Raw genomic sequence first — 19694 nt, 5'->3', positions numbered from 1 at the left:
TAATTATATATATTTATATATAAAAATATATATTTATATATTAAATATATATTAGTTAAAATAAATAAATAAATATATATATTTATATATAATATAATATTATATATTAAATATATATTTATATTAGATTATATATAATCTAATATATATAATCTAATATATATATATATATATATATTTATGGGCCTCTTAAAGGTAAATTTATTTACATGCACCCTGGACAGTAATTAACACACTATGACATTTTGTCCATGCTATATAAGAAATTACTTTTTAAAAAGGAGGTATTCAAACTGTCCTTGAACTCACATTTCTTTGACTCCCTTCTTAAGCCTCCTCCTTTCCTTTGTGTTCATTGACCCCAAGGCTTTAAGCAGCTAGGGAATGTTTCTTGCCAATTACCATAACACCAAAGAAATGACCACTAGAGGAGTGCAAAGAAAGAAGATTCTTGATTGGCTTCCTGGCAAATTGATGAGTCATTCCCCAACAGTGCTGTAATTTTAAAAAACTGTTTAAATTTATCATATTATCACTGTGCTTTTTAAAACTTGTTTTCCTCACAGTGACCTTTTCTTGCTACACCTTAAAACTCTAAGCATCATATCATTTATAATCTGTTGATACACTGAACTTGAAACAATCGAAGTGTTAGAAGTCAGTATAAGGTAAGAATATTTTATGCCTGTGATGCACTGTATACCACTCCAAAATGTGTGACTCTGGCCTAAGGATTATTTTGAGCTGAAGACAATTGAGGAAAAGCAGACCCAGGATGAGCAATCTGCACCCCACTCCCCATCTGTATGAGAGCAGAGCGGACATTCCCCTTGTGAAGGTCAGCCCCGTGCCTCCCACGCCAGGAGCGGGGAGAGGGGAGATGGTGCCACAGAAAGGTCTACATTGACAAACCTTACTAAGCAGCCGCGTCTTCCATCACTTTCCACCTATATATCCCGACCCCCAGTTTGCTGTCCCTAGAAACTTCAAGTCCTCTTCCTCTGTCTCGTTGATCTCGAGTGGCCTCAGCCTGCAGCAGCTTGAAGCAGGATTTCAGTTGCCAGCCAGAGACTGACGTCAGGCTGCGGCAGTGAGAGCCCTGACCTGTGGCCGGTGACAAGGCCCCTGGCCCGTCAGCTTTGTAGAAATGAATTCCCACAAAGAAACGGAAAGTAGTGAAACAAGTAAAGTGTTTATTAGGAGGAAAAAGAGTACTTGTGAATAGGCACACACGGGCGAACTCAGAGAGAGAGTCGCACCCTCGTGGTAGTTTGACTCACTCACATGGGGCATTTCTTCCGGGTTTCCTTTGGCCAGTCATCTTGCTTTGCCTGGTTCTGAGTCTGTATTTGGTTTAACTCAGGGTCCTCCCATGTGTGCGTGCATCTCTTAGCCAAAATGGATTCTAGCCAAGAGGCCTATGGGTAGGTTGACATCACTCCCTTTCTGACCTCCAAGGAGCCTTTCTGCACATGTATAGTCAAGAAGCTCTCCTTGACCTTGAGAATGAGAAATATGTGGTCTCTATCTTTTATCTGGGCAGGTCTCGCCTCTCCTATTATCCTCCTGCTATAATCTTCACCTTGGATTATCTGTCCACAGGGGACAAACTCCAGCTGCTCAGCCGGGGGCCCATCTATCTCCGGCCTCATTGTCACTTCTCTTTCAACTTATTTTTCTTTCGTTAAGATGTTCTATAAGCCCGATTTCTAACCACCCTTTTGAGTTCCTCATCACTGAGTTCTCCTGTGTGTATGTGAAAGAATCTTAAATTGGGCACACCCCGTGCCATGGCTGTTCCTTCAGCTGGGCGCTGCACACAAAGGGCTCCGTCTGTGAGAGAAATCCCGGTGCTTGGTGTCCTCATGACATGGAGTTTTGCATGCCTATCGACTTAAAATGTACCTCTTGTTTACATAATTTGCATAATTTAAAAGCATAATGTTGCCAAACTTTGGAAATGTTAATGTTCAAACTGAAAATCTCCACTACCTGTAACTTCCCCTCTGGATCAGTATGTGGTTTATAATCCCAGCCAGTGGTTTGATCTGTTCCAGTGTAATTTCCATGAGCTCTGCCTCAACTGGAGAACTAGTATTTGTGAATTTTTTGTACATAAGTGTCTGTTACAAATATTTTAGCAAACACTTTCTATTTCTCTGGCTTGTGCATATCTTGGCTGGCATTACAGAAAAATAGTGCAAACATTATTCCCTTACTGGGAAACTTTTTAATTTTTCTCTCGTTAATCTATCTTTTGTCAGTCTTTTTCGGGGCCCAGCCAATGAACCTAAATTTTCTTCCTCTCTTACAATTGCAAAAATTTTTTAGAACTCTTAACCCGTTATGAAGTTTTCCTCTCTGTCCCTCTTTTGGAGCATCTTAGTTTGTGAAATGTTTTTCATGAAGAGTCAAGGATTTTTACTCTTTTTCTCCCCAGCAATTACCTTGCTTCTGTGAATTTTTTCAAATTTCAATTTACTGGTTTTTCATAAGACTGACACGTATTGTGGAACACCAGTTCATGTGCCCGATGCAGAGTAAGGCCAAACAATCTGCAGCGTTGGAGTCTGGAACAGAGAAAGGTTTACTGCAAGGTCAAGCAAGGAGAACAGGTGAGTCATGCTCAAGAAACCCGAACTCCCCAATGGTTTTCAGGAAAAAATAGGCAAAATTTAGGGTGAGGGCTGCAGGGTGTGCAACTTTCTTCTGATTGGTTGGTGGTGAGGTAACAGGGCGGTCTTCCAAGACTCAGCCAGAAGTTACCATCCTCCACGTGGATGGGGGCCTTAGTTCCTGCAGAAGAACTCAAAGATATTGTTACGTGTATCCCTTGAGGAGGAGCCAGGACCCTGCTTTAATGGCTGCACTATTGTTTCTTGATTGTTCCTCCTTTGTTTCTGCACTCCCTCACTTCCCCCATTAGTAACTGTCTGAATCAGCCTTTTGGAACCCAGGGAAGGTCTAGGAGGCTGAAGAAACCTTTTCCTACAAACAAGAAACAGGGGACATGGAAGGATTTGTACCCAGGAGGACCCCACAGGGTCCTGTTCTGTTTCATAAGTCTTGCACGCCAGTTATTATGTGCTAAAACTGATGCTTTATTCTGAATCAAACTCTCAAGCACAAGGCTGCTGTGTACCTCCAAGTTCTCTTTAAGCACAAACTTGGACGTGCAGACCCTTGACGTGGACAGAGATCTGCTGATGAAACCTAATGCCATTGAGCTCGGTAGCCCTACTGCACGCACGGATTTCCTGTGCTTGGCTGGAGGGCGACGCAGCCCAGGAAGGGTCAGGGCACAGCTTCAGGTGGCTGCTGCCTGAGCCCTGGGCTTCATTTGTGCTGTGATAAAGAGCATCCTTTCCATGTAACCTGGTGTCAAACGTGATGAAAACTAACATCTACTGAGAGCTTACCCTGTGCTAGGCTCTGTTCCAGTTCCCAAGCATGTATCAATTAATGTAACTATCAAAGTCCCATTTTATTTGAGATAGGAACCGTTATCACCCCTGGATTACAGGTGAGGAAACTAAGGAACACAGAGAGACTTGGTTGTTGGCCAGTAGCAGAGATAATATGAACCTAGGAAGTCCAGCTCCAGAGGCTTCCATACCCTACCGTCTTCGTCAAGGTGCTTAGTAAATATTTGTTGAATCAGCAAATACCTCTCCTTGTCCAGAAGTTTAGTGTTTTATTTTAATAATAAAATTTGATAGTACTTTTCTATGTAGAATATTGGCCTTGGTGTCATGCTCAGTGAGACAATTTAAATCCCTAAACAGATTAATTCCTCAGGTTATTTGTTTTAACTTTCAGGTTTTCAAAACATAACATTTCTTCATAGCAACATGGCCATCACTTCCTAATACTTTCTCAGTGATGTAGCCAAGCATTATTATACACATCAGAAAACCAGTTCATTAAATTGTTAATTGATCAATGTAAGCATGAGAGTTTTATCACATAAAACATGGCTGAGACATTTCTAATAATGTCCGTCTAAAATCAACGCTGCCAAAGTTAGAAACAATGCTTTACTGCATTTACTTTCATTTCCTTACTCTGCCTGAGCCAGACCATTGTGGTACATCACCTGGGGCTCATGTTTTGAGAATGGCGTGCTACAGGTAATTAATAGAAAAGCCTGGTAGCATCTAACATCTGTCTGAAAGCCTGTTGATGGATGAACAATGGGTATAAAAGACCTAGCATCTTGTGAAGAATTGTTTATCATGTTTGCAATTATTGGTCATTTTCAAAGGACCCTTAAACAAAAGGATCAATCATTCATCCGTTGTGCATTCTTCATGAAGCTGGCTGGCCAGACGTTTACATCCCCTGTTTAACCCACAATGATATTGTTCCCCATCCTTTTTATATTTTCTGTCATCCTCCCTGTAGATTTTTTTTTCTGCCACACAGCGTGGCACACGGGATCTTAGTTGTCCAACCAGGGATCGAAACCTTACCCCCTTCAGTGGAAGCACGGAGTCTTTTTTTTTTTTTTTAACATCTTTATTGGAGTATAATTGCTTTACAATGGTGTGTTAGTTGCTGCTGTATTGGAGTATAATTGCTTTACAATGGTGTGTTAGTTGCTGCTGTATAGCAAAGTGAATCAGCTATACGTATACATATATCCCCATTTCCCCTCCCTCTTGCGTCTCCCTCCCACCTTCCCTATCCCACCCCTCTAGGTGGTCACAAAGCACCAAGCTGATCTCCCTGTGCTATGCGGCTGCTTCCCACTAGCTAGCTATTTTACATTTGGTAGTGTATATATGTCCATGCCACTCTCTCACTTCGTCCCAGCTGACCCCTCCCCCTCCCTGTGTCCTCAAGTCCATTCTCTGCGTCTGCGTCTTTATTCCTGTACTGCCCCTAGGCTCTTCAGAACCACTTTTTTTTTTTTTTTTTAGATTCCATATATATGTGTTAGCATACAGTATTTTTCTCTTTCTGACTTACTTCATTCTGTATGACAGACTCTAGGTCCATCCACCTCACTACAAATAACTCAGTTTCGTTTCTTTTTATGGCTGAGTAATATTCCATTGTATGTATGTGCCACATCTTCTTTATCCATTCATCTGTCGATGGACACTTAGGTTGCTTCCATGTCCTGGCTATTGTAAATAGAGCTGTAATGAACATTGTGGTGCATGACTCTTTTTGAATGATGGTTTTCTCAGGGTATGTGTCCAGTAGGGGGATTGCTGGGTCATATGGTAGTTCTATTTTTATTTTTTTAAGGAACCTCCATACTGTTCTCCATAGTGGCTGTATCAGTTTACATTCCCACCAACAGTGCAAGAGGGTTCCCTTTTCTCCACACCCTCTGCAGCATTTATTGTTTGTGGATTTTTTGATATGGCCATTCTGACCAATGGAAGCATGGAGTCTTAACCCTTGGACAGCCCAGGGAGTTCCCCTCCCTGCAGATATTTTTAGACAATTATGGTAATTATTTTAATTTGTAGCCAGCTTTTTACAGCCAAATATACCCACTGAAGACTTTCATAGAGGTACCAGGAAGATTCTATGATCATGAAGCACCCCAAATATTAATTACTACCCCAATAGTGTATTTGTTTTCTAGGGCTGCTATAACAAAGTGTCACAAACTGGGTGGCTTAAAACAACAGAAATGTATTTGTCATAGTTTTGGAAACTGTAAGTCCGATATCAGATGCCCGCAGAGCCACACTCCCTCTGAAATCTGTAGGGAAGGCTCTTGCTTACGTCTTCCTGACTTCGGGCGGTGGCCTTCAAAGATTGACATGCCTCGGCCTACAGCTGCATCACTCCAACCTCTGCCTCTGTCATTATGTGGTGTTCTCCCTGGGTGTCTGCATTCAAATTTCTCTCTTCTTAAGGGTATTGGATTAGGGCCCATGCTAATGACCCTGTCTTATGTTGATTTTATCTGTAAAGATCCTATTTCCAAATAAGGTTACATTCACACAGACTGGGAGTTAGGATTTCATCATATCTTTATGGGCAACACAGTTCAGCCCGTAACAGATAGGATACATGCAAACACACCTCAGAGACAGACTGCTTTCAAGGCTGGGATTTGCAAGAGGAGGAGCTTTTCTGTAAGCCTTCTTGACAGTATCTGCCTACTTAAAGAAAATCCTGTGCATAGAGGGAAGTGGTTAGTAATGAAAGCATAGAAATATCTGAAGTTAGAGAGCTGAAGACAGGTGGGTGAATCCCGCACTGTTCATGTAGGGTTGCTCTTCCAAGGTGGAGGAGGGTGCTTTGCTCCTCTGGTTACTGCCCTCTGTATATGGAATATATATCATATATATGACTCACTCCCCTTGCTTTGATTCTGTGCTCACCTAACAATCTTCCAACTTAATTTGACCTCAACAGGAATTCCTCCCCTAGGGAAAGAGCAGAGGACAACACTGCAGTTATTAGTTACCACATTTGAGTTGGGGCTTACGCATCAGTATTTTTGAGTCATGTTGGTGGGGCTCCATCCTAAGAGGCTGGTCAGCTATGAAGGTCCTGGGCCTGTAAAATCAGGAACCCTGAGACATGGCAGCAGACAAGGGCTGCTCCCAAGGAACTGGGTGAGCTGAACCAAGCTTCACTCAGCAATGACCCTTTTTGCTGCCTGTCCATTCAAGTTAAATTACATATGTTCGGAATCAATCAGTTGATTAGCAGCTTAAACCTGAACTCTCATACTCCAGAAATGATCTGAATACATGTTTTTGTTAACCTTCCCTCCTATCAGAGAGCTGGCCATGGTTCCTTTGGTCTTGTCAGATTGGGTAAGTCCCAGATCTTTTGGAATCAGGGTTATCGTTCCCAGGTTTATGGTCAAATTCCTCACCATCAGCCCAGAGTTCTGCGAATCTGGTGAAGCTCTAAGGGTGATGGAGAAATTGGAGAGTGTTCCTTTAAGGCACGGATCAAGGAGGGGACCAGGTGTCCGTTGTAGACGCAGCCCCAGGCTGCAGTCTAGGGCCCAATTAGCAGTGAGCTAAGCAGGGTTTTTGTTTAGCTTAGCAACGGCCTGCGCGGTCCCGGGGGCCCGTCGGGGTATCTGCGGCGGGCGGAGGCCCGGGCCTCTATCCTCAGCTCGCGGTGGCGCTGGCAGCTGCAGAAGTCGCCTCCGTGGGCTCCCGGACCCCTGGCCCTCGGGGTCTCGCAGCACTAGGGCAGAGAAGGGACTGCTCCCCGCGTCGGGGAAGGTCCGGCCGAGCAGGGCCGAGCGCCCGGCGGGGATTCTCCGCGTGGAGAGAGCACCAGAGGCTCCCGGGGTGCGCGGCTTGAGGGGACCCCACGACCCCCGTCCCCGCCCCGGGCCGCCTCGTCGCCATCCCTACGGGCGGCGGTGGATGAAGCCCCGCAGCCCGGCTCCCCGCGGGTTTGAGGTTCGGGCAGCAGCCAGGACAGCATTTCCAAGGCCAGGACATGAAGGTCGCTGTGTTGGACCTTGGGTCTCTCTTTGCCAAAATCTTCAAGACCTCTACGGCGCCCGCGGCGGTTCCCTCGCCGGTCGCCTCCTCCAGCCACTCGCGAGGCGCAGCCACCGCAGGGCCGGCGGGCATCGGGGCGGGCACCTGGCTTGGCACGGCCCCGCCCTTGACCCTCTTTCCAGCCCTGGCGCCCGACTCCCGCTCCGGTTCGCGGGGGGCACCAGCCCTGCAGCAGCCGACACCCGCCCCGCTCCGTCCTCTGCTCGCCGCCTCCCACCCCCGGGTCTCGGTCGCGAGCCGCACGGCAGAAGCGGGAGGGACGCCCCTCTGGCTGCCCAGTAGCCCGAGAGCAGCCAAAGTCCGGTCCTCGCCCCCGCCCCTGCCCGCGGCCCCCTCCAGCGGCGTCTGCGGCGCAGCCGGCTCCCCAGCCCCCCAGGTGGCCGTGGCGCGGCCGCCCCCAGGCCCTGGCGGGGTCTTGGCGACGCTGCCGTCCATCGGGGGCTCCGCGGGCAGCGGCAGTGTGACCGCGAGCGCACGGAACCGTCACCCGCCCGGCCCCGGGGAGCGAGAGCCCGGCGCTCGGGTGCCCCCCGGGCCTGGCCCCAAGACCCTGTTCTTCACCCTGCCGGACCTCGGCAAAGAGTGGGCCTCGGACAGCGACTCGGAGGACGGCCGAGAAGCGTGAGTAACGGCTGGGACCAGGCAGGTCCTTCTTGGGTTGGGACCCCTGCGCCTCCACCTGTCACACCCACCTTGCCAGGCGCCCGTTACAAAACTGCACTATTTGCAGTAACTTCCACTAAGTGCCCTGGGTACGTCCCTGCACTTTTCTTGGATCCTTATTCCTCGGCTTTCTTTTCTTTTCAAACAGAGGCTGTGACAGGCTTTTGATCAACTTTCTCGGAGGTAATCCTCTGCTGTTCACTAGCAGAGAGGGAGGGAAGATGAAGCGGGACTTGAAGGAGAGGAGGACAAAGTTTTGTTTCTTTTCTAGCTGAAGTTTTGACTCAGGTCATTTGATAGCCAGGTTTCCTTAAGGACTTTGAAAGGAGCCTTTCTCTAATGCAGGATACGGCGGACGTGCAGGGTACCCAATACCTACACTGGCGGCTATAATTTTAAGAAATGGTGAGACACACGGCGCCTCCCTCCTTTTCAAGGATCAGCCCCAATTCTCATCCTAAGTGGGATTTTTTGTGTGTGAGACATCGAGTTGATTTACATATGTATAACATCATCTGACTCAATGGATTTGTATCATATAGCCTAGAGCTCCTGTGTTGCTGCCATGGGGCCCTGAGGTACTCCGGAAACGCTGACTGACTTCGTGGGAGCCATCTCAATGGGAATTAGGGGACACGTCCCTCAACACACCGACATACACACACACACACTCACACACTACCCTTTCACCACCAGAAGCAGTGATGAAAACATCCCTCTTGTAAAATGTGGATTTTAGAACAAAGGCAAATTTTATTTTTTTAATGAGAAGATATAGCTCCTCTTAGTGGGTATAAAAATGTTCAGCCTTCTTGAATTTCACAAAAGGATAGTGAAATGTTCAAAGGCAAACCAGAAAGTCCCGTTCACAGATGGAGATTTCTGTATTGTAATCTAGCAAAGGAAGAATGGTCAGGGAAGAATGGTCAGGCCTGTTAGCAGAGAAGCTCTCTTCTCCCCCCAAAAATGGACAGGAAAACTTTTGCATTAAGACTGATTCTAACTCAGTCAAAATTTAAATAACTATTTTCATAAAACTGCGTGACGTTCATCTCAGTGCTAAAATAAGTTAAAGAGTAAGTTGTTCCTTTTCATTTAAAATATTATATTATGAAATAGATGAATCAACTGATTTTTTTTTCCCCTAAGGAAAATCAGTTGCATTTGGATAAGTGGCTAGAATACATATGTCTAAGGAATTAGGCCTTTGTTATTGGCTACTGGTCCTTAACATTTATGCAATTAATGTTTTATGAGCAAATAGATATACACACTGACCTTAAACTCTAAGTGTTTTTTTCCAACAGGCACTGAAACATTCAGCATGGCCAGTGGAAAGCACTGGTGTTGATTTCCGTTCTTAAACATCTTAAACCATGTTTGCATTGTCCAAAAATGCTTAATGGATACTTTTTGAATAACACTGTATTTGGCACTATTTACAGTATGCTAATCTACATTAGCAAAGATATCCAATTGTACCGAAAGGGCAGACATTGAATTTTACACAATTGCTTTGAGGAATAATAGGTACAGATACGTGTGTTCAAGGATCTTCCTAATTATGTGCCTTTGTTCTCTCCATGGGATGTCTGACAGCCCTTCAAGTACATTAGTTTTGTATTTTTTTTACATATGCAAATAGTCGTGTTCCCTTCCTTCCATACCTCCTTTCTTTTTTTAATCATGAAGTTAACAAACGGATAAGGGAAAAGAAGAAAGAAAGGAATTTTTCCTTCAGTCTTATAGACCTTTTGCATCTTGAAGTATATTTTTTTCACTCCCGGATTTCTGGGGTGGCTATCTATAACACTGAATAAACAAACATGCTTCAGCACTGGATTTAAATTTTACAACTACTACCTTATCTGTCAGTTTGCAGCTGCTAGTTATTAGCCTGCCGCTAAACTAGCAGTTAGCGGCTGCTAGTTATTAGCCTGCCTGATTAATAACAAAATCGTGTACTTGGTTTTCTCAAGCCCAGGGATGCAGAGAGTGGAAGATGGTTAAAGTAAGAATAAGAGAGGGAGGGGGGAAAAGCACAGCTAGAGAGAATGTGGATAGGTGTAAAACAAGTGCAAGCAAATCTTGAGAAACATGAATCTAATTTGAAGACCACCATACTCATTTACAAAGAAAAGTCCTCATTCACAGTTTCTATTTTTTGGAAGAAAACCCATGTATTTTACCTTTGACCTGATTCTGTCCTTGGGCTTTGTTAAAACGAAAAATAGTGAAATTACTTTGAGTGGGGACATAGGCACACTTTCAATTCAGAGCCTTTTCATTTTTCACCAAGGTGCTATGTAATAGCATGAGTTTTGATTTCTGATTCATGGATTAAATAAATGACTGGCCCACAGAAGAGGGGTTTGCCCTTTTCAGTCCACAAGACATACTGGTGGCCACATTTGAACCAGAGGCCGAGATACTGAGTGGCCTTATTTACCTCTCTACTGCACCCCCCAGATGTGCGATTCAGCACTTTCATCCTCACCTTCACCTCCCTGTGTCTTTCACATATAACGCCGTCCCTCATTCACACTGGTTTCTGGTCTCCCCAGCCCTCTTTCCTACCTCCTTTTGCATTTCCGGTTTGAACTACACAGTTATCACCTTGTAAAAGGGCTTTTCGTTTGTTCTGCAAATAGAAGAATTTCTAACAGTAGATAAGGCAGATAGATGGAGAATTGCTGTGTATGAAGGTTGGTAGAGTTAAACTTCACATGGTCAGGAAGTATTTCTATCTTTTTTAAATTATCGCTGATAACAGAGAGTCATTGCTCTTTTGAGTGACTGAGTTTTCTTGTTAAAGTCACATAAGTGTGGAAATATCATAGTTGGTGCCTGCAGGACTTGTTAACTTGACTGCCAATGAAATGAATGCAGGGACTTCTCTGAGAATAACCAGTAGCATCACAAATCAAATCGTACATAGCCAGTACTTTGTATAGCTCTTGCGCATTCCTACCCAGTGATCGTATTATATATATGCACAGCATATCTTTTTTTAAATGATAAACTCTTTGTCCTGTGACACTTAACACACACCCACAAAAGGCATTTAATAAATACTTATTAAAAGAATAAATGAAAATATTTTCATCACAAAATCCACTTTCATGGGTTCCTAACCTTATAAAAATCAAGAGGAAATTTAAATGTCCTTCTTTAAGAAATTGTCTTGGGCCTTTCTGTTTCATTGTCTTGGAGTTTTCCCAGAGTTAGTGATGCTTCCTGCTGGGAGTTTGCATTTCCACAGGGATGAATGGTGAGCTCAGTAGACAATTGTCATATGACTGTTACTTTCTATTACAGTCATATGACCATCAATTTCGTTAAAAATAGTAATGAACTTGACTTGGTCGTTCATGTCTAGCATTTGCTTAAACCCAAGAAAAGAATTTTGTTCTTAATGTCATACAGTAGGTTTTTAAGCTTTAAATTATCTTCTTTACTTTGTTATTACATTTGAAGTCTCAAAAATTGAATTTGAGCTATCATGTTCTGCTGTGTATTTAAAAAACACATTCTGAATTTTTTCTAATGTGATAGGTAACGTGTGTACTTGATATGTTAGCAGTTACCAGTTAGTTACCTGTTACCAATCCGTGATAAGTACAGAAAGTGAGGATAAGTCTTTAGAAAAGTTTATAGCAATTGACAGAGTAACTTTATGTCTGTTGACTGATAACAAACTTTTGGATTTGTATTTTGTGTATCTTTTTTTCTATTTTACTTCCTAGTAATTTATTTTCATTACACTTTAAAAATTATAACATCCACAATTTATAGGAAATTTTTTTTTTTTTTTTGAGGTATGCGGGCCTTTCACTGTTGTGGCCTCTCCCCGTTGCTCCGGACGCGCAGGCTCAGCGGCCATGGCTCACAGGCCCAGCCGCTCCGCGTCATGTGGAATCTTCCCGGACTGGGGCATGATCCCGTGTCCCCTGCATCGGCAGGTGGACTCTCAACCACTGCGCCACCAGGGAAGCCCCATAATATTATTCTTTACATTTTTTTTTTTTCCTGTCATGTCTCCTTTCATATAAATAGTATTAGCAGGTATGTGTTTATTTTAGGTACCATCAGTTTTCCTGATTCACACACACACATACACACCCTACATATATATACATATGTATGTATCATTAATTTCAGAATTTATAACCACTTACCACTTTAAAGCTGATGATTTGTAAACATGGTGAGGACCCTAGTATTCGTAGTTCAAGAAATGGATCATTGTTTTGCTGTTGGTAGTTGGTTTCTTATTATCCTCTTAAGGTTGTCCATTAAGAGTCAGATTCAAAATAAATAAACTGGATTTTTCACTATTAAATGTAATAGGCATGGTTTACCTCTGTAAATGCTGAGCTGGAGGAATAGGTGGGCTTCTTTGTACCTATTCAGATTTAGAAGGCCTTAGATCTCAAAGGAGAATGGATGCCCACAGCAGGCTGGACTGTGTTCCAGCGTCCCCTTTATTCATTGTAATTATTAAGAATCTCTTACTGGGAAAAGGCACGCGACAGGTGGTGTCTGCCCTTGGACATGTTACTTTGAAAATGTGTATTACTTCAGCCAACTCACCCGTATTTCTCTCAGTTTATGAAAATGGTGGCTTGGCCATTTTGCTATCTCACGGCATAGAATCTGGTGACTCTAGTCCTGGTATTATTGTATGACTTCAAGATTGAAACAAGCACATATTAATAAACCAAAACACAGGTGTACTCTCCGGTTTGTAGAAAAGTTATTGGACTGTATAGATAAAGCATCTGTTTGAAGATGGGAGAGACAGGACGGCATCGGAAGCAAATCTTCGGTGCCTAAGTAGACCTAGAGTTCCTGTTAATCAGATTAGCATCTTGCATTTAACAGGCTGAGACTTGAATTTTTTTTAAACCTCCCTCTACTTCCCTGCCCTCCCCCCCCCCGCCACGCCCAACTAGGAATCCTTCGATGGGAGGGTGGGGGTAGGTGAAATTGTCTGTATTTCTCAGGTTCATTCAAATTCTATTTAAAAGGATTAAGGACAGCAAACACCTGTCTGGGTAGCCCCGGGGAAGGGGTAGGAAGGCCAGACCGGTGCGCACTGGAGGCCCAGAGAGGGCAGTGGGACCGGCGGGTGCCCAGAGGCCTAGTGGCCCGTGGTCAAAGCTCAGGACACTGGGTTATAAAATTTGGCCCCTGGCAGCGGGAAGGGGGCACGGCGTGCTTTTCCGGAGGTCGGTATCCGGGGAGAGTGGGACGCGGACCGAGGGCAGAGGGCGGCGGGTGGGAGTAGGGGGCGCCGGCAGGCTCCGGAAGAGGGGACGCCGCGGGGAACCGCCGACTGGCCCAGCCCGACCCCAGCGAGGGGCGCGGCGGCCAGCGGAGGAGGAGGAGGGAAGGGCGTGGGCCGGGAGGCGTGGCGTCGCCGCGCCGCGCCGCGCCGGAATCTGGCGCTTTCGGGGCCGAGGGAGCCGGGGCTGGGGTAGCAGCGCCAGGCGAGCGGAGAACACCACGCCCATGGACCGCGCAGCCCGGGCTGGGAGCGCCCCTGGCCGCGCCGCTCGAGACTCGCCGTTCCCGGCGGTGCCGCGGCCGCACGTGCAGGGCTAGCGGGCGGGGGCACAGGGCTGGGCGGCCGGGGAGCCCGGGCCCCGGGGGCGCGGGAGCGTCGCCTGCAGGGGGCCGGCTCGGGGTGGCAGCGCCGGGCGGCGCTCAGGCCTAGGGGCTCTGGGCCTGGCCCGCGGGACGCGAGCCCAGACCTGGGGCTGATGGTGATTGGGTGAGTCCTGATCTGGGAAGGGCGGGGTTGGGGGGGGGATGAGCTTGCCTTCGTGTCACCTTTTTGTGCTACAAGCGTGATTTTTATCTGCTTGCAAAGTCAGAGTCCTTCTGGTCTGTTTCCCAGCATCCATTCCTGAAATCTCGTGCTGACGCCATCAGGCCCTTCAGAGCGTTCGTGGCGTCTGAGATGACATCTCTTCAGTCCCAAGAGCTGGGAGCCTCGGTTGCTTCTAGAATGAGCTTGTATAAGTCAGGGCTTACCATCCTGCGTTCCAACCCATTCAGAATGCAGTACTCATTTCAGACAATCTTTTTAAGCAGAAATATAAATTTTGAAAGCTGCCATCACTTTAATAATTGAATTTCGTTTTTAAAGTAAATTTATTTATCTACTTATTTTTGGATGCGTTGGGTTTTCATTGCTGCGCAGGCTTTCTCTAGTTGCTTCGGGGCTGTGCAGTGTGCAAGCTTCTCATTGCGGTGGCTTCTCGTCATGGAGCGCAGGCTCTAGGCACGTGGGCTTCAGTAGTTGTGTCATGCGGGCTCAGGAGTTGTGGTGCACGGGCTTAGTTGCTCCGCGGCATGTGGGCTATTCCCAGACCAGGGCTCGAACCCTTGTCCCCTGTACTGGCAGGTGGATTCTTAACCACTGCGCCACCAGGGAAGTCCCTAATAATTTAGTTTCTATAGGGCAAAGTGGCAGAGGTTTGTGGGTTATCAAGAGGCAACTTTTAAAAAGTAAAAGTAGATAATCTAGTAATTTCTTTGACAACTGGAATGGAGTGACTCGGGGAGATTGAGACTGAGCTTTAATTTAACTTTGATGCACCAACAAATTAGTGCAATATAGTTTGGTGGTTGCACTTCAGTCTACCCTAAAACCCAGAGCCTGTTCTGAAATGAACAGCCTTTAACCTTCCTACTACCAGCATTTTATCATCTCTAAAATGTAAGCCGTATGGACAGGAACTAGTGTAAAACTGTTATGTCTACGTATTATGTAATAAAAGCTTATTAGACATCCCAGCACTTTCAAGTTTTAAGATATTTATAAGACACATACTGTAAATTGTGTATACTTTCCTAGACTCTATAGATTACATGAGTTGATAGTTACAGGGAATTAAAGATGTTCAATATTATGCCTGAAATAACTCTACAATGCATGGTTAGAGGACAGAGAAACCACAAGATTCAAAACAAAACGTAAAAAGAAAAAAGGCAAGTTCTATACATTCTGTTCTTCATTCACAATGTCAGTAATGTGGTTCCTGGAGAGACATGGAGATCAGATGGCCTGGGTCCTGGAACCAGCTGCAGCCCTATCTGCTTTGTGACCTTGGAGAGTCATTGAGTTTACTGGGCTCAAATTCCTCTTCAGAATTCCTCTGAACTTTGTGGTCAAACGTATATGTTATTAAGCTGAACTCTGACGTTTAAGACATTACACAGAAGTATAGGGACTTCGAAGGAGAGGAGGCAGGGAAAAGCCCAGGAGAAAAGAGCTGGAGAAACGGTGTGGAGGCAGCTGGTGTTTTCAGGCATCTGTTTTATGGTAATCCATCCCCTACCCAGCATCATCCCTGAGTCTTGAAGACCTCCTGTCCTCAGCTACACCTTGAAGTGCGTAGGAATGCTGATCTGCGCAAGGATATGCTACAATGTCAAGAGAGGAATTCCTTCTTCCATTTTGTAAACAGCTTCCTTCTTAGTTTGAAAAGTCACCCCTTTTCCCCCTTAGAAAATGGCGAATTTTCTGAAGGAAGAAATTATTGTTCATTGAAAACAAAACAAACTGGCCTGAGTCTGATTAGTGAATTTAGCTTTCAAGTTGCACAAAAGGCAGAGGAGAAGCTCAAAGAAAGAAAGGTGGATGTGAGTGGATTAGACACTCCATAAAAAGTCATTTGGGGGAGATATCTGCTACGCTAAGAGCTGTGGATCTTCTTTCTTCATAAAGGATGAAAAATTCTCCGGCAATATCTTGGATGTGGAGGATATTTTCATGTCCAGTCACAATGTCATCTTTTGTATTAAGCAGAAACATTCTGAGTAATTAGAGGGCCAAAGCACGCTCTTTGTTTGAGGTATTAATTTAGTCTTTGCCTAGTGATTCTTCCAATAAACAGAGAGCATCTCTAGGTGTCAGGCAGTATTTTAAGTGCTACAGATAGAAGACATTAATAATAAGTATCAGGAACATCCCAATAAAAAACTAAAGTCCCAAGAGAGATAGGAAATGCCGGGAGAGGTGAAAAAAACCCAAGAAAATGGTGTTTTCATCGTGTGGCGTATGCCAGCAATAATAGCAGTGAAAGCAACCTGATTTACCCGGCTTGATTATGTAAACACTTTACAGACTTCATCTAATTTAAGTCTCACAACAACTGGAGAAGTAACTTCTCAAGCACACAGCATGTCAGTGGCAGAGCAAGATTCTAATCCATGTTGTTATTCTATGGATATTACAAAAGAACCGTATTTTATCTAATTCACCACCCTGAGGTTTAAAATTCTTTCTCAATAACAAGCAAATTAACTCATATACCAGTATATATTTTGTAACATTCAAAGCAGATCTATTTGATGTAATTTTTTGTTGATTGCCTCTTTTATGTCATAAGCATTTTTATGTTTATCTAGAGTTATAGAGTCACGTGGAAATGACTGAATAGGGCTAGAGGTAAAGCAATTTATTGTCCTGTGTTCTTTTCTCTGCTACCCTTTCTTTAACAGCTTTATTCTCAGGATTGCTTGGTGTACTTATGACTGTTGAGCAATAAAGAGAGGAAAAATATCCTATAATTCTGTTATTCTCTCTTGTAAAGATATCTATATGATCGCTCACCTCTGTTTATAGTAATTAATTTGTTTTAAAAATTCTCTTTTTTGTAGAGTACTGTAGGTATACAACTAAGGACAGAACTGATTCTCTGATTAATATTTTTTTTAAACTCTATTTACATACAGAAATATAAATGATGAAAATTAGGTACCATTTAATTGAAAGCAAAAGCAAACTTTTTAAATGAGTGGTGTCCCTGTTAGAAATATTGAAAGTTGACATTTTTTCCCCAAATAACTATCATATCTTAAGTTATAAGTTATTTGTATGGGAAAATATTATTTCTATAAAAGAACAGAAGTTGTTTACTGTTAAACGTTAGGAAGGTATTTAACTAGAGGGAAGTAAATGTTTTAAAAGGTTCAATGAAAGGACATTTTAATGATTAACACTAACTGGGCTATACAAGCCAGGTTTAATGCCTTATTTAAAATTGAGAGATTTCTTCTGTTTTAGTTTTCCATTACTCTTAATATTTTAAAACGCTCTACAAATCAGGCTACAAACCAAGCTAGAATGCCAAACTAAAGTGAGTTATTGTTTGTGTGTTTCAGTCATTTCTTTTATTTCTTTATGTGTTTAGTGATTCAAACGAAGTTGATATATTTCGGAATTAATAAGGAATTATCGAGTTTTTTTCGTGCAAGGCTGGTTGGCTTTTGCAAGCTCCAGGGCACCTGGTCAAGGGGTACGAGGGACCTGAAATCTAGCTCATGTTTCCATTGCCGAGTTTTGGAGTGAGGCTCCACCTAGGTTTGGAGCAACTTTTATCAGTCTGGCTGAGTCACAAGAAGTAGTTTTTTTCCCAGTTTACATAACAGTTCATGTAGGTTAATAACAACCTTGATTCTAAGAAAAATAAAAATGGTAGGGAACTAGGCTCAGTGTCTTGAGGTGTGTGTGGGGTGTGTGTGTGCACACATGTGTGTTTAGGGGGACATGGTAGGAGGAGAGGGGCAACTTTCTACAAAAGGAAATTTTAAATGTCTTAATGAATACACTTATTACATTACAGATACTCTTCATATTTTATTTTATTTTTTCAGAAGAGGACTGCCAGAAGGATCTGGAAAGCAGAGTTTTGCTGTGAAAAGCAAAGATCCTTTACCTACACATTTTACAAGAAATGTACAGAAAGCCATTGATAAATATACCAGGTAAGAATTAGTCTGTTAAATGTGTCTGATTGCAGAATGAAAATGTGCCCACAGTGAATATGGGAAACAAAGTCACTGATGGGCCATGAATTTCCACAAGTAAAATTAGCAGTTTTATTTTTAGCCAACTGAAATGTTGCACTGTATAAATCTTTTAAAGTCAGTGTACTGTGAAAATTAACCAATATATTTAAATAAAGAAAGAGGAAGTAGGCACAAGGTCAAGCCACTTCCCAGTATGACCTCTTCTCAGTAAATGTTATTTATGTTACATTTCTTCCTACAGTGAATCCGTGTCATCATTTTCATCAAATGGAAACCCCATGCCCACAGAAGCTCCCAACTCCTGGTCTGGGTCTGGGACACAGAGTTCAACCACAGGCTTATCAACCGAGAGGAGCTCCATTTACTCTTGGAGAGATGATGTATGTCTCACAAAATTTTGGATAATCCCATGGTTATAACTTATAATGATGACTTGCTTTCTTATTTTAAAAAAAATCTTTTTACCAATTTTAAAAGCATTACCTAGTCCACACATACATATACATAAATATAAAAGCACTTACATGTCACACATGAAAAGTGAAATTACAGAAACTGTAAGTAAAAATTGCCCATAATCGCATAGTCCAGAGTCTTAGATGTTGTTAATTTTGTTTTTTCCACCTCCCAACCCTCCCCCTCAGGTTGTTATATATGATTTCTTGTATAATACCTATGGCTGGAGATTCAGGAGAGACTGACAATTAGGGGCTTGAGTAAGAGAAAAATTGGGGGAAAATAAAAGCCGTAAAGAAGAAGAATCACCATGATTAGGGAATTTCCCCTGAATATTCTAGCATATTCTAAGCCAGATGTTTTACTTTGAACGCTAGCTGGAAGATGTTAACCGTAACCCTTTAGGGCGACTCCGCTGGGTGGGACTTGACGTCTGTAGCCCAGGCTCATGTTCAGATCTCTGTGATTGCGCGGTGGCCGACCTCTTATACCCTCAAGAGTCGGTGAGAATTCGCAGACACAGGCTTTGGTGAGGCCCCTGTGGCTGTGGACGAGTCCCCAGGGGAGCTCCTTGGATGTTCTAAGTCCTGCCCCTTTCTTGTTTGTGTTCTGGTTTTCATTTACTTCTTTAAAGGCCACTCTTGCCCGCATGGCGCGCGGGGGTCTGCTCCCAGGGATGGTTTTGTAGCAGCGATTGTGCAAGGGGCCAGAGGGAGAGGGCCGTGCTGCGGGGGGAGACTGAAGGGGAGCCAGCTGTGAGTCAGGCCCTTTCAGACAGGATGGGACTCTGTCACTTGGGATGAACAGCCCGCACCCTCACGCCCCCGCCCTGCCGCCCTGGCTCTTCGGTCAAAAGTGTGCCGACGGGAAGATGGCTGAGGACCATTGCTTTATGAAGCAATACGGTCCAAATTCTGGGATTCCTTTGGTACAAATTTTCAGGTAATTATCCATAGAGAGTCTTATGCCTTCCATGTGTAGAATTTATTCCAGCCCCTAGACAGTAAATTTTGCTTTGAATCTAAAAACACTCATTTACTTTTTGATAGGTAACATTTGCAAAAGCAACAAAATACAAAAGACCGAAAAATGAAAATAAGCCCTCTTCCACACTCCAGCCACCCAGTCCCCTCGTAGGAGGCAAATATTCTTCTGAGTTTTCTCCTTATTTTCATTTTAAAAGGGGTAATTCAACTCCCCTACAGTCTGGGAATCTAGTTTGTTATCAACTGGGGGGAAGTAACATGG

The 19694-nt window shown here is 43.9% G+C and overlaps 1 protein-coding gene across 4 annotated transcripts in view; it reads left to right on the top strand.

Annotated features, from left to right (window-relative positions):
• The first annotated feature begins 7422 nt into the window (after positions 1-7422).
• FAM149A (family with sequence similarity 149 member A) overlaps positions 7423-19694 on the top strand; it is a 29824-nt gene continuing 17552 nt past the window's right edge. For 3 of the 4 annotated variants that reach the window (XM_060001280.1, XM_060001278.1, XM_060001279.1), the window contains exons 1-3: positions 7423-8123; positions 17835-17945; positions 18232-18370. In XM_060001280.1, coding sequence (XP_059857263.1) covers positions 7438-8123; positions 17835-17945; positions 18232-18370 — 936 coding nt within the window. In that variant the 5' untranslated portion in view covers positions 7423-7437. Of the gene's footprint in view, positions 8124-13654; positions 13942-17834; positions 17946-18231; positions 18371-19694 lie in introns of those variants that run through there. The other variant, XM_060001281.1, reaches the window with a different exon arrangement.

Source organism: Delphinus delphis, chromosome 21 (assembly GCF_949987515.2).
Source record: "Delphinus delphis chromosome 21, mDelDel1.2, whole genome shotgun sequence".
Classification (NCBI taxonomy): Eukaryota; Metazoa; Chordata; class Mammalia; order Artiodactyla; family Delphinidae; genus Delphinus; species Delphinus delphis.
The sequence above is the reverse complement of the archived record's forward strand: the minus strand, read 5'-3'. Positions and strand labels throughout refer to the sequence as shown.